We start from the raw sequence: 12,674 nt of genomic DNA on the forward strand, positions 1-12,674 counted from the left end.
ACTGCTTATGGGACATGAATATCACTGAGAGTGGCACCTATTGGCCTAGAAATGAACTTGAGTCATAAAGGCCCATTCTTGGAACTAAAAAGACTCCAAAACAACACTAAACTACATCTAAGTATTCAAAGAGAAAGTTGCAAGCTTTATACCTCCAATGAGTCCCAAAAGCTGATGTTATCCTGGATCTATGAGCTCAAGATACTCAAGTTCCTCTTCACTATCTTCTCCTTCCTTATTTCAAGCTTCAAATCTCCAAATAAGCTTCAAAAGACCAAAACACACACAATAATAAGAAAGGGAGTCTAGCTAGGATTTCTGATGATGAGGGGTTGGTAAGGAGGCTAGGGTTTCTGTGATAATGTTGTATTTATATGGCTTAAACCCTAAAAATTAGGGTTTGGGATCTGCTCACGTATGATGTACGTACGTACATGCGTCCCCCACATCTAATGCTTCTCTACGCCCCGCGTACACCAAGGTTACGCCCATCGTACGTCTTATGGGCGACCCAAGTCCTCGGCCCACTTGCTAAAAGTTCACTCAATTAATCCTTCTATAAATACTTAGCTTAACAATTAATTAAGAAATTTTTAATAATTATTACCTCAAGTGACGATTGTTACATATTTTTACATTAAGGAAATACCAAATGATTATTTTATCTTTTTAAAAACAAATTTCATTTCCAAAGAATTTTTATACTAGTTAAAAAAAATGACAAAGGCGTTAAAAGTTAATAAAAAAATTAAAAAAAAAAGTTGTCTAAATATATTAAAATGGCATTTAAATTTCATTTCCAAAGGATATTTTATAATGATTAGATAAGGTTGTCATTGACTACCTTGATTGGCTAGAGAAAATGTCATGAGTGTCATCATCTGCATAAAATGACTATCTATCTAAAATAATGTCAAGTTATAGGATTTGTCTCTTTAACAATGCCATCAAAGCCTTAGTGGGTGTTTGGGAGTGCTTTTTAAAATGACTTATTGACTTATTTGACTTTTCAAAAAGTCAATAAGTTATAAAGGTGTTTCACTAACTTTTTAGTTAAAAAATAGTTTTTCCAAAAAAAAAAAGAATTTTTGACGTTTCCAAAAAGGCAATAAGGATTTTAAAAACAATCTCAAACACGCCTTTAGTACTATTGATACCCTCAAATCTCTCACACTACCATTCAAAATCATCAACACACGAGAAATCAAAGCAAACGTCGATCGAATAGGGTTGCTCCGCTCAAGAAATCAACTCCCTGCCTCGCCATTTTCGTCCTCATTTCACCACTTGCCATTCCCCCACCAGTCACGCCATTGTCCTTTCTGCCACCAATTTGTGATATGATTCTTCTTCATCGCCATTTCTAACATTGATCACTTTGTCGCTAATCTGTTATATCTTGAGAAGTAACATCTCTAACCTTTATTCTTTAACATTAAAACCTTTTATAAACCCTAGTTTTAGAATAATATCATTGGATTATTTGCTTCTGATTTCTGATTTATAAACAATAGCTTTTGAGATGAATGCATTCCTTGTTTTGTTATAATAGTTTCTGATTTTGCTTTGTTTTCTTTGTAGTTTCAACTTAATAGGACATACCCTAATTAGAATGGCCACATAAAGAACAATGAAAATTTTCAGTTACTTAGATTTGTATTGAGTTTGTTTTAACCTCACTCCTTTGATAATTTCCTATTTTCCTAAAAGTCGGAGGATACATAAGGGCAAGATATCTCAAGTGATCTATGATTCATCCATCCTAGGTTTATTTGCTTCTTAGTGTTTGAAGATGAATGTGCCAAATCAAGAATTTTGTCCTAATCCTCATCAAAACCTATATAATTAGTTTGACAAATGAATACATGTATGTAAACCATTCTCTGTTAATATCTCTAAATTAACTACAAGATGCATCAAACTATAAAACTTTAGCCTACCAAACTGGAGTAAGATAATATCAAACAGGAGTACTACATGCATGTATTGGTAAGTTTGTCACAATTGCTAGCTAGTAATACTATCTAATCAATTCATTTTGATTTTTTTTATTTACAAATATGAGAAATGATACAATAATATGCAATACAGGCATTGCTTAATCTATTGCCTGAAAGTAATTATTTGGAAACTAAATAAATCGTTTTCATTGTCATAGTTTGTGATATGTTGATGACTTAAATGCTTACGCTTAATAATTAAACTTGATTTGTCATGAATTCTTGCATCATCTTCAACAAATCCATCTTATATAATATAGCAGGATTTAGATGAAAACATAATTGTTGTACTTGTAACTTGTAAGTTACAGTTTGAAACATTTGCATCCAAGATTTTCAGCAAGAAAAAGGTCAACGTTATAAAAGATTATCCACTGTGTCATTAATCCCAACTAACACATTGTTGTATCTTTCTGTGTTGGTTGTCCACCATACCACCACTTTGTCCACTTTGTTTTCCTTCTTAAACTCCATGTTTAAAATTAAAAAGTTCAAACTTTTGACTATGGAGATTTATAATTTTTGTATCATTTTACTAAGTTACATTTAACTTGTTTTGTCATTTCTTGTTAATTTATTGGGTCAATAAAAGAAATGGGATAAGTCATCAGTGAGTGTACATGATGTCTTTGATGATTTTTGAGATTTGTTCATTTTTTCCCTTTATCATGTTGTCAGCACGTGAGCCTTGGTTGGCAGCAATGAAATATGTCAGAGATTCCAGGGAGTTTATTACGATGTTGTAATACTGAAGGGTATCTAATAAAATATCATAAATAACAATGTATATTCATTGATTTGTTTATTAAAATATCCTACATTCCTTTATAATAGCAATTTGCATTGCTATAATCGGTTAAATGTATGAAAGTATAATGTCGTAGTAAGAAAAAATTGAAAGTACCATGCTGTTTTAATTTTTCAAGTATATTTTTCAAAGTACAATGCCTTAATTATTAGGAACAAACTGGAAGTGTAATGTTATAATAGAAAGAAGTTGAAGTATAATGATAAGATGCATATATACAAAATTTGTTTGTGTGTGTTTATGTGTTTTGCATATCAAGTGTTATATATGCATCTAAGATAACAACTACCGTCATAAATATTCATTTCTTTCCTACAAGTTACATAATTGATCAACTCTAAATATATTTAATCTTTCATTTTTGTCTAAATGTAGGTTTCAGAGGTCACACACAATCATTAAAGCTAATTTCATAAGGAATGGCTTCTTATTGGAGCTTATATATATATATATATATATATATATATATATATATATATATATATATATATATATATATATATATATATATATTATATAAGGTATATTTTTAAAACATTGCAAGGTTTAGAAGATTAAACTTTTAAATTTAATTAAATTTAAACCATTTTATGGATTTATTGATTAATTTTTAATGTTAGATCATATCTTTAGAAAAATACAAAGGTCAATACATATCAAGGGAAGGTAATCGGGCAACAAGTTGCGCCACTAGTCCTTTCCGGGTGGCAAAACCAAGATAAGGATATCTAATTACTTAGATAATTGTTTAGTTTTGCATAATTAAAATATTATTTAAGGTACTTGTCCTAACCAATTCATGAGATTAATCAAAAACCAATTTTTTTTTATGGATCTGATCGTCCACCACGTCGTGGTAAGCAATTACCACGCCGTGGTCGAACGGAAAGAACACAAATTTGCAGATCACCACGTCGTGGTGTCGGAACCGAATGATGATTTTATTTCCCTCCTTGTTCAAGTTCAAGCAATGTACAATCAATTATTAGACAATCTACGCTCTGATACCACTAATGAATTTTACATGTATTAACGCAGATAAATCCTTAAACTCTTAAGGGTACATGCAATCTAAAGATCTATGTCATAACACTATTGATGTAACATTCTATTGAACAAAAAGAGCCATATGAACCCTATGCTAATTTAGAAAAATCACAAACAATTTAGGGTTTACATACCTTTTAGTTATTGTAAACTTCTTGAAGATCTCTTGGAAGCAAACACCACAAGTGTCGTGCCTCTAATGGTTCTCACTCAGACCCTTGCAACCAAGGAACTTAAAGAGAGAGAGAGATTCCAGTTAATCTAATGGTTCTACTTTTAATTAATCCAATTAATCTCAAAATTAATTCCAGTTAATTTCTAATTAATTATTAATTAAATATTACTATTTTGATTTCTAATTAATTTATTATCATATAATAAATTAGTAAATCAGTCTCTCTCTCTCTCTCTCTCTCTCTAAAAGTTATTATATTCAATTACCATGTTTGAAGGCAACCGAAAAAAACTGTGCTACCATCAATTCAAGTTTATACCAATTATAGTTATGGGCTTAGACACCCAATCCAACAGTTTGGGACTTGTTGGATCACGCCATTTGCAACGTGACACGAGTGGTGTCACGAAGAAAATGGTGGTGCATCCCAAACCCATGATTTTAGGGGTTATCCTGTATTTAAAGGCATTATCTCCAAGATTTATGTCATTTGTAGCCACTATCACATCAGAGAGCCTCCGTAGAGTTTAACCTACCTTCCATATTGTCCATCCTCCATTTCTTGCAAGTTTTGATGATCTTGGAGATTTGTTTTGAAGATTGAAGAAGATGAAGAATCACTTGTTGCTAGAGAGTTGTCTTCCATGGAGTTCTTTTTCATCCAAACAACTTATAAACCTTGGTATGATGCAAAGCTCCCACATTTGTTTATTTTATGCTAGATATAGGTTTTGGATTGTTTTGTAGTGTCATCCTTATCCTTTTAATGGTGTTCTTGGAGCTTGGAGAACTTTATAACCATATGAGCGGATTAAACAACTTATGGACTTGTTTAGTATTGGCAAATGGTAGTACATGCTTATTCTTAGACCACATATTAAGTTTTGGCTTTATAAGTGGACGATTGGAATTAGGGCTTGAGATTTAGAGTTAATAAGCACTTGGGATGGATAAAGTTGGAAACTTCATCCATTAATTCGTTGTGGAGTATCATATTTGAGAATTAGAACTTAAGTAAAGGATTAAGAGCTTAATAAGTTGAGTTGTCCGGAAGAAAATCACGATGCAACTTGTTGATGGTCACGGTATGATTATAGGTGAATTCCCGACTATTTTTTCATTTAGTATTTCACGGAACGAATCGTCAAGGTTCACGGCGTGGTTGACCATTTGACCTTTGACTTTAACCGTTGACTTTTGACTTTTTGACCAGTTTGACTTTTGGGTCAAACTAAAGAATCTGAACTATAAACTGATGTTTAGCTTTTGATTGGTTCAACTATGGGATTTAGGTGAGTCTTCTCACTATATCATAAGACACTAGTTGTCATTGTATGTTTGTTGTCTTCGTGACTCTTACTAGTATGATGACATGCTTGTTGGGTAGGGCCGACATATATGTTTGTTGGGTTAGGCTCGTTGTGCTAGGCCTACTTATATGTATGTTGGGTTGGACCCTTTGGATTGGACCCGCTTACATGCTTGTTGTGTTAGGCTCGTTATGATATAGTATGTGGTATCTTTGGAAATTCGTTGAACTTTGTGCTTATGGTTTTAAATTGTTTCAGGTGTTTCTGGTTGCAATGGAAAGGATGCGGCGTGATTCACTGCATCTGTTTTTATGTTTTAGAGATTTTCTGCACTCTTGATTTTATAACTCTAATTTAATGATGCTTGAAGCCAATGGTTAATTACTCTCTTTAGAATAAAATTAATACGGTTTTCCTTTAAATTTTAAAATGAAAACTTTGGGTTAAAATTTTAGACGTTATACATTTGGTCTGCCAAGCGACAACCTACTCTATCTCGCTCGAGTGTCGAAGTAGAATATCATGGTGTTGCTAACGTGATTGCTAAAGCCTGTTGGTTGCAAAAATTTGCTTCTTGAACTTCACACACCGTTAAAAGACTTCTACTTCATTTATTTTGATAACATTTTTGTAGGCTACCTTTTCAGCAATCCGGTTCAACATCAACGCACAAAACATATTGAAATGTACATATAATTTGTCTATGATAAGGTCACTCTTGGATGTATTCAGGTTTTTCATGTCCTTAGTGCTTACTAATATGTTAATATCTTCACTAAAGGATGAACATATAGTTGCTTTTAGACTTTAGATCCAATGAACATTCCTCCTCCTCCTCCTCATGTATGGTATGAAAAGCACATTATATTTTAATGACAATCAAATTCACTTTGTATTAATTAAGAAAAGATATAAACAAATTATGTGTTACATGTGAAAGACATTATGTGTGGATTTGTTTGGCCTACATTTACATATTTATTAATTTGTTCGCTTTTTTAGTAATCATTAATCACATGTAATTAGAAAAGGTGATGAGAAAACGAAGTGTGGTGTTTGACCAAAAGACCGTGTGAATGGCGTTTAGAATAAAGAAAGCAAACGCCGGTGAGTCGTGGGTATGTATGTTGACTTCACGTAGTTTGCATAATTATCGTCTACCTGATCATTCATATTTAAAGCATGTGCTATTTATTATTATTATTATTATTATTATTATTATTATATAACTTAGGTATTTATTATTATTATTATTATTATTATTATTATATAACTTAAGTATTTGTTTTTACATGACTGATTCACTAATATAGGTGGATTTAGGTGGTTACTCGGATAGCTCGAAATGTCTTTAAAAATAATTTCAGTAATGTATATATATATTTTTTTTCAATAAGTTTAAATAAAAACAGTAAATAATGTAAGAACGTAAAAACACTATATTTATATTATTATTTTGCGATGAATGTTGTATATTCGTATTTTTAAAGTAATTCTAATATAAATATTAATATTTGATTATTCATATATTCATTAGAATGTTATTATTCTATTAATTAATTTATGTATGTACATTTTATAGTAAATTCTAATTTTTGTTTTAACCAGTGATTATTCATTTATTCATTAGAAAATAATGATATAAAGTTATGGATGCACAATTTATTGCAGAGTAATAATATAAAAATGTTGTTTTTATATTTTCATACAATTTATAGTTTTTATTTGAACTATATATATATATATATATATATATATATATATATATATATATATATATATATATATATATATATATATATATATAGTCTTCTTATGTTCTAATTCAACTCTTATCGACTTTTTTTTAAAACATTGTGTATCGTTACATCTTCAAAATTTGAGGTGATACAACTAGTAAGAGATTATATTATCAACTAGTTTATAACCCGTGAGAAACACGGTTATAAAATTAATTAAAATTTCATATTAAAAAAAATAAATTATTAATCAATTATTTTAAAAAAACTATTACTTAAGATATATTTTTTTTGTTATATAAAGTTATAATTGTTGATTTAAATAAATACTTGAAGTTATATCACCTTATAATCTGTATTTATTTTATCTTATTTTTCAATCAAGTGTTATGAATTTAATATAATTCAAGTAGAAAATTGAAAAATTAAAAATTTAAAATGGATAATCAATTTAATTAGTGTAATTATAGTGGAAATTTAAAATTTAAAATTTAAATTGAATAATTAATAGGTTGGTAAATAGAATAATTAGTGATATATAACATTAATTAGGAGCTCTAGTTATGTGACACTTGTCAATAGGAGATTAAACTTATTCTTTTATTAGAATATGGATTACCGTTTTTTAATAAAAACAACTCAAATTGGTTTATTTATAAATCCATTTATCCCAAGCAAATCAAAACTTTTCCATCTAAAACGGACTTTTTTTAACAATAGTAATATTTATAAAAAAAAATATAAAAAATAAAGACTAGCTAGAAGCTAACCAAAACCAAAAGTACAATTTAAGGCATTATTGGGTTTTGCATCGAATCTACATGATGCATTCCGACCTTAGAGCTTCTAAACACAAACCAACATAAGGAATTATCAATAATACAATAAAAAAATGTTTCTTAAGTCTAGACTTCCGAAATAATAACAACGCAATTTGTTGTCTGTTAACTACTATGTCTATGTAAAAGATTTATCTTTTCAAATTGATTTGATTAATAATCAAACTATCTCTGTTGCGGAAACGAAGTTTTTTCCTAATGATATCTTATTTTTCAAAAACTAAACTTTAAGTTTAAACTAAAAAAAAAGTCTAAAATTCGCATGTCAAACATATTCTAGAGCTTAATCAAAATATTTAATTATTATTAATGTCAATTAGACATTGGGATATTAACAAATTAACCATATTTTGAATTAATATTAAAGGAAATAACTCAAAAATACATTTTTTTGAAAAATAAACAACAAGACCGGAATTGGTTATTCCGCGAGGACCAAAAGGTATTTTTTTTCTCACAAAAAATACATTTCGGACTGACATTCTGTATCACATAACTTTCGAAATCCGATGTAAAACTCTGGAACTTTCGAGAAAAAATACTTCGTTTTTACTAAAATATAACATAAAGTTAAAGAAACATAGCAACATGGAAAGAATATGCGATACAATGATTTAAAATTAAATATTTTATTGAAAAATAATGATATTAGATAGTTCATAATGAAATTTTAAACATTACTAAAAAGAGTTATTAAAAAAAAGAGTTAGAATCTCTAAAACAAGTTTGGAATTGAGCATCATAGAGAAAAATTTTATTCAAAAGCTAAAAATATATTGTTTTTTTAATATGTCTGTCTATGATGTTAGTTTACTTAATATCCTTAAAATATTTCAGAGGGTGGAAAAAGAATAGTTTTTTTATTAATAATTAGGTGTAAGCCCTGTGTATTACATGAGTTTATTAAAGTTAAAAGTTTTATATCAAAGTGTAAACATTAAATATTTTTAATGTCTACTTCATCTCAAAGTTTAACAATATATTTCATTATATTTCTCAATTTTGACAATATTGTTTTATAATATTTTATTATTTTAATTTATGTAACAAAAAAATCATAACAAATGTTTTAATGGTAAAAAACAAACTATTTATTATTATATTCATTTTATGGAGAAATATATATATATATATATATATATATATATATATATATATATATATATATATATATATATATATATATATATATATATATATATATATATATAAAAGTTTATTCAAACACTTTTTACCACCACTATAACCAAATAAACATTTTTATCTAAAAACATTGTTAGAGTTCAAAAAACACTTCTAAATACCCCTAAATATTAAAATAACTAAAACATATCGTTTATAAAAGTCCTTGATTGATTGATTATATAAATCAAATAATAGAGGTACAGTTGAATTGATTTTTAAATAATGTAATAAATAAAATACTGTTTTTGGTGGACTTAATTTTTTTAGTTTTCATTTATTTTTTTTGGGATAAAATAACATACTTATTAAAATACGCGTACATAGTGTTCATTGTCTAAGTCTATATATATAACTAATTAACCAAAGTCTTCTCTCTATCTCTATCTCCATCTCTCTCTTCCAACGGAGCTGCCATTCCACCGCTTCACTCGGCCACTTCGAATCTCTCAGAGGTTTACAATCTAAAAGACGACCCTCAGATCTCCAGTTTTCGGTACGTATTGGATTCAGCTCATAGCAATTCAAATATATAGGCATGCATGTTATATATATATATATTAGAGATTGGAATTGAAATGAAGTTGAAATATATATCGCTGCTGCATTTCTGTTTTTGACTCCTATTTTCCGAGTTACAATAATCACTTGTAGTCTTGGAAATTCTTAGAAAAGTATGTATAAATACTTGTATTATTTCTGTTTTAGTATTTTGTTTCTGATTTTTTTTACTTCGGTCCACTGAAGAAACAAAGGAGATATTGTCTGTTGATGTTTTTATCTAGAGTTTCTCTTCTTCACCGCTTTGAAGATTTTCTCACTAATTTTAAAGAGTGCTTTTGGATTTATTTAAATTCACGTAATCATATAATATAGAATCACCATTTGTCTGTTGTTTACCTTTGATGATCCTCCTAAACCAATTATTTCTTCGAGATCAAGTCCTTATCTGTTTGAACACATTCTTTAAACATCTAAAAGTAATAAGACAAACTCATTATAACTTGATAGAAGTTTGACCACAAAAGTGGGAGATAAAATATGTGGGCCAAGCATGAGTTCCCCCTTTATGCAAGTTTCTATCATGTATACAAAGCAAAAGCTATCTTTTGAGGCTTCAGAATCCGAGATAAAATTTGATTTTTAAACCCTACTTTTTATCGGATGCTTTTTCCCAAGTTATATTTTACAAGTTCAAATAGTTTTTCTTGCTGAAAACACATCAAGTTATATTTGATCTTTAAACCCTATATTGTATAAGATGATAAGAAACAAGTAGGACTAGAAATTATAAATCTAAGTTATCTTTATATCTATTTCAGGCACCTCAACGTAACCTTATATCCATGGCATCGTATCTCCATGAAACCGTGCTTCAAGACAACATTAACAAAAACAATGACGAATTCTCTCTTGAGAAATGGAATCACTCATCTAATTCCACCGATAAATCACAAAATGCATTGTCAGATCATTTCGATTGTAATATTTGTTTAGACACGGTTCAAGATCCGGTGGTCACACTTTGTGTACATCTCTATTGTTGGCCATGTATCTACAAATGGATTGATCTTTCACACAAAGTAAATCCATTATGCCCCATATGTAAAACTGAAATATCTGAAAAAACCTTAATTCCATTATACGTCCCTACCTCAACCGCAAAACCTAATTCTCAAGAAAACATAGTCCAGATCCCACGTAGGCCTTCTATGCCTAGTTGTGGGGTCCATGTCATGCCATGTCAACAACATAATTTTCATGGCTTTCAACAAGAAGCACCCGATGTAACTTTACCAACAGGCCCGATATCCGGAATGTTTGGGGAAATTGTGTACGATGGGGGTTTTGGGAATTCGAGAGATCTTTTGTTTGGGTATGGAGATTCGTATGGTTTAGCCGGGCTTAGTACAAGACGGGCAAGAAGGCAAATAGCTCGAGATGAGAGGTCGCTTGGCCGAATTTGTTTTTTCTTGTTATGTTGTGTAATGTTGTGTCTTCTCTTATTTTGATTATTTCATTACATGAAATATTGTATCTAGAAAGTTAAAATTTTGTTATGTGCTCATTCACGATATACACCTTAATACCATATATGTGATTCTCAATTATAGGTCATTTGCACATTTGTGACCATCGTTCTCCCAAATTTGTGACAAAATTATGCAAATTTTTAATAGGATTAATGAAACAACTCAAATTTTCAATTAAATTTTTCATTTAAAATAAAACATCATTATTCGACAAAAGAGTTTATTCCAAGTTTATTGCAAAAATATGAATAACGAATCCTCAAGATCTTCAACAATGGCAGTGTGTACGTGTCACGCCGGCGCCTTCCCACGGTCATCACTAGTACCTGAAAAACATAACACAACTAGTAAGCATAAATGCTTAGTGAGTTCCCCAGTATACAACTTCCCCACATACGCCTTCCGGCCCGGACCTTTCGGTCCACATAACATTGCCTTCCGGCCCGTAACATAATCGCCTTCCGGCCCATAACATATCGCCTTCCGGCCCATAGTATTTTGCCTTCCGGCCCATAATAGTATAAAACATAACACATATAACATATCACACATAACACATAAGTCATACATCATACCGTTCTTTCTATCACATAAGGTCTCGCCTTCCGGCCCGTATAAGCATACATCACATATAAAGCATCTACCTCTCTAGACATAGCATAAAAATAACACATACGACCTTCCGGTCACGCAGTCAAACCCTTCCGGGTGAAGTATAGTGAGAAGACTCACCTCGTAGTATGCAAGCTATAAACCCTTCGAGCCACTCGCACTCGATTCGCTAATCTGCAGGCTCCCTATAATACCACATACCTTTATTAATGATCTTATCAAACAAGACAACTGACCCTACTAAATTACATACAGGTCAACGGTCAACTTGACCGGACTCGTCGAGTGCAAAGGCAACTCGGCGAGTCTAGACACCCCGACTCCACTCGCCGAGTCTAAAGAACGACTCGACGAGTCCCAGTAAGTCTTCAAGCTACTCGCCGAGTCCGAAGAACAACTCGGCGAGTCCTAGTGAATCTTCAATCTACTCGCCGAGTCTGATCATTGGACTCGGCGAGTCCTCGCCATGCAGTCAAACAACTGCCTCCTGTAATTCGCATGATTCCGTAATATATAAATATGGGGCTTCCTGGACCTTTACACATTCTATTACTGGGATTTAAACACTTATAACAACACTATAATCTATCAAATCCTTAAATGGGTTTCCTAAACCCTAGATTCGTGTACAACACCAAAACTACAGAAATGATCCGAGGATTACCTGGAAAACGTGTTCCCTGTGTCCCCAACCTTCAGAGCTCGACCCCTTGATCCTCCTTTGATCACCACCTTGCCTCTCCTTGCCTAACAACCTCTTCAAGCTTCCACTAGCCTTCACCCTTGTTCCAGACGCCCACAGACTTTTTGGTTATCTTCAATCGGCCAAAAGACGAGACATGACGGCCCTAAAGGCATTATATACGATCCAGAATCAAAACGGCTAGGGTTTCAGCTGAACAGCGTCGACTCGCCGAGTCCCTAATGGA

At 31.0% G+C, this 12,674-nt stretch overlaps 1 protein-coding gene across 1 annotated transcript; it reads left to right on the top strand.

The window, feature by feature from the left end:
• Positions 1 to 9,466: 9,466 nt before the first annotated feature.
• Positions 9,467 to 11,211, top strand: LOC145042285 (E3 ubiquitin-protein ligase RMA1H1-like). The gene is made up of 2 exons (XM_078990688.1): positions 9,467 to 9,596; positions 10,423 to 11,211. Exon 2 carries the CDS (start codon positions 10,447 to 10,449, stop codon positions 11,110 to 11,112), a length of 666 nt encoding a protein of 221 aa, XP_078846814.1. The 5' UTR covers positions 9,467 to 9,596; positions 10,423 to 10,446; the 3' UTR covers positions 11,113 to 11,211.
• The last annotated feature ends 1,463 nt before the right edge of the window (positions 11,212 to 12,674 follow it).

Source organism: Lactuca saligna, chromosome 4, assembly GCF_052625555.1.
Source record: "Lactuca saligna cultivar CGN05327 chromosome 4, ASM5262555v1, whole genome shotgun sequence".
In the NCBI taxonomy this organism is placed as follows: Eukaryota; Viridiplantae; Streptophyta; class Magnoliopsida; order Asterales; family Asteraceae; genus Lactuca; species Lactuca saligna.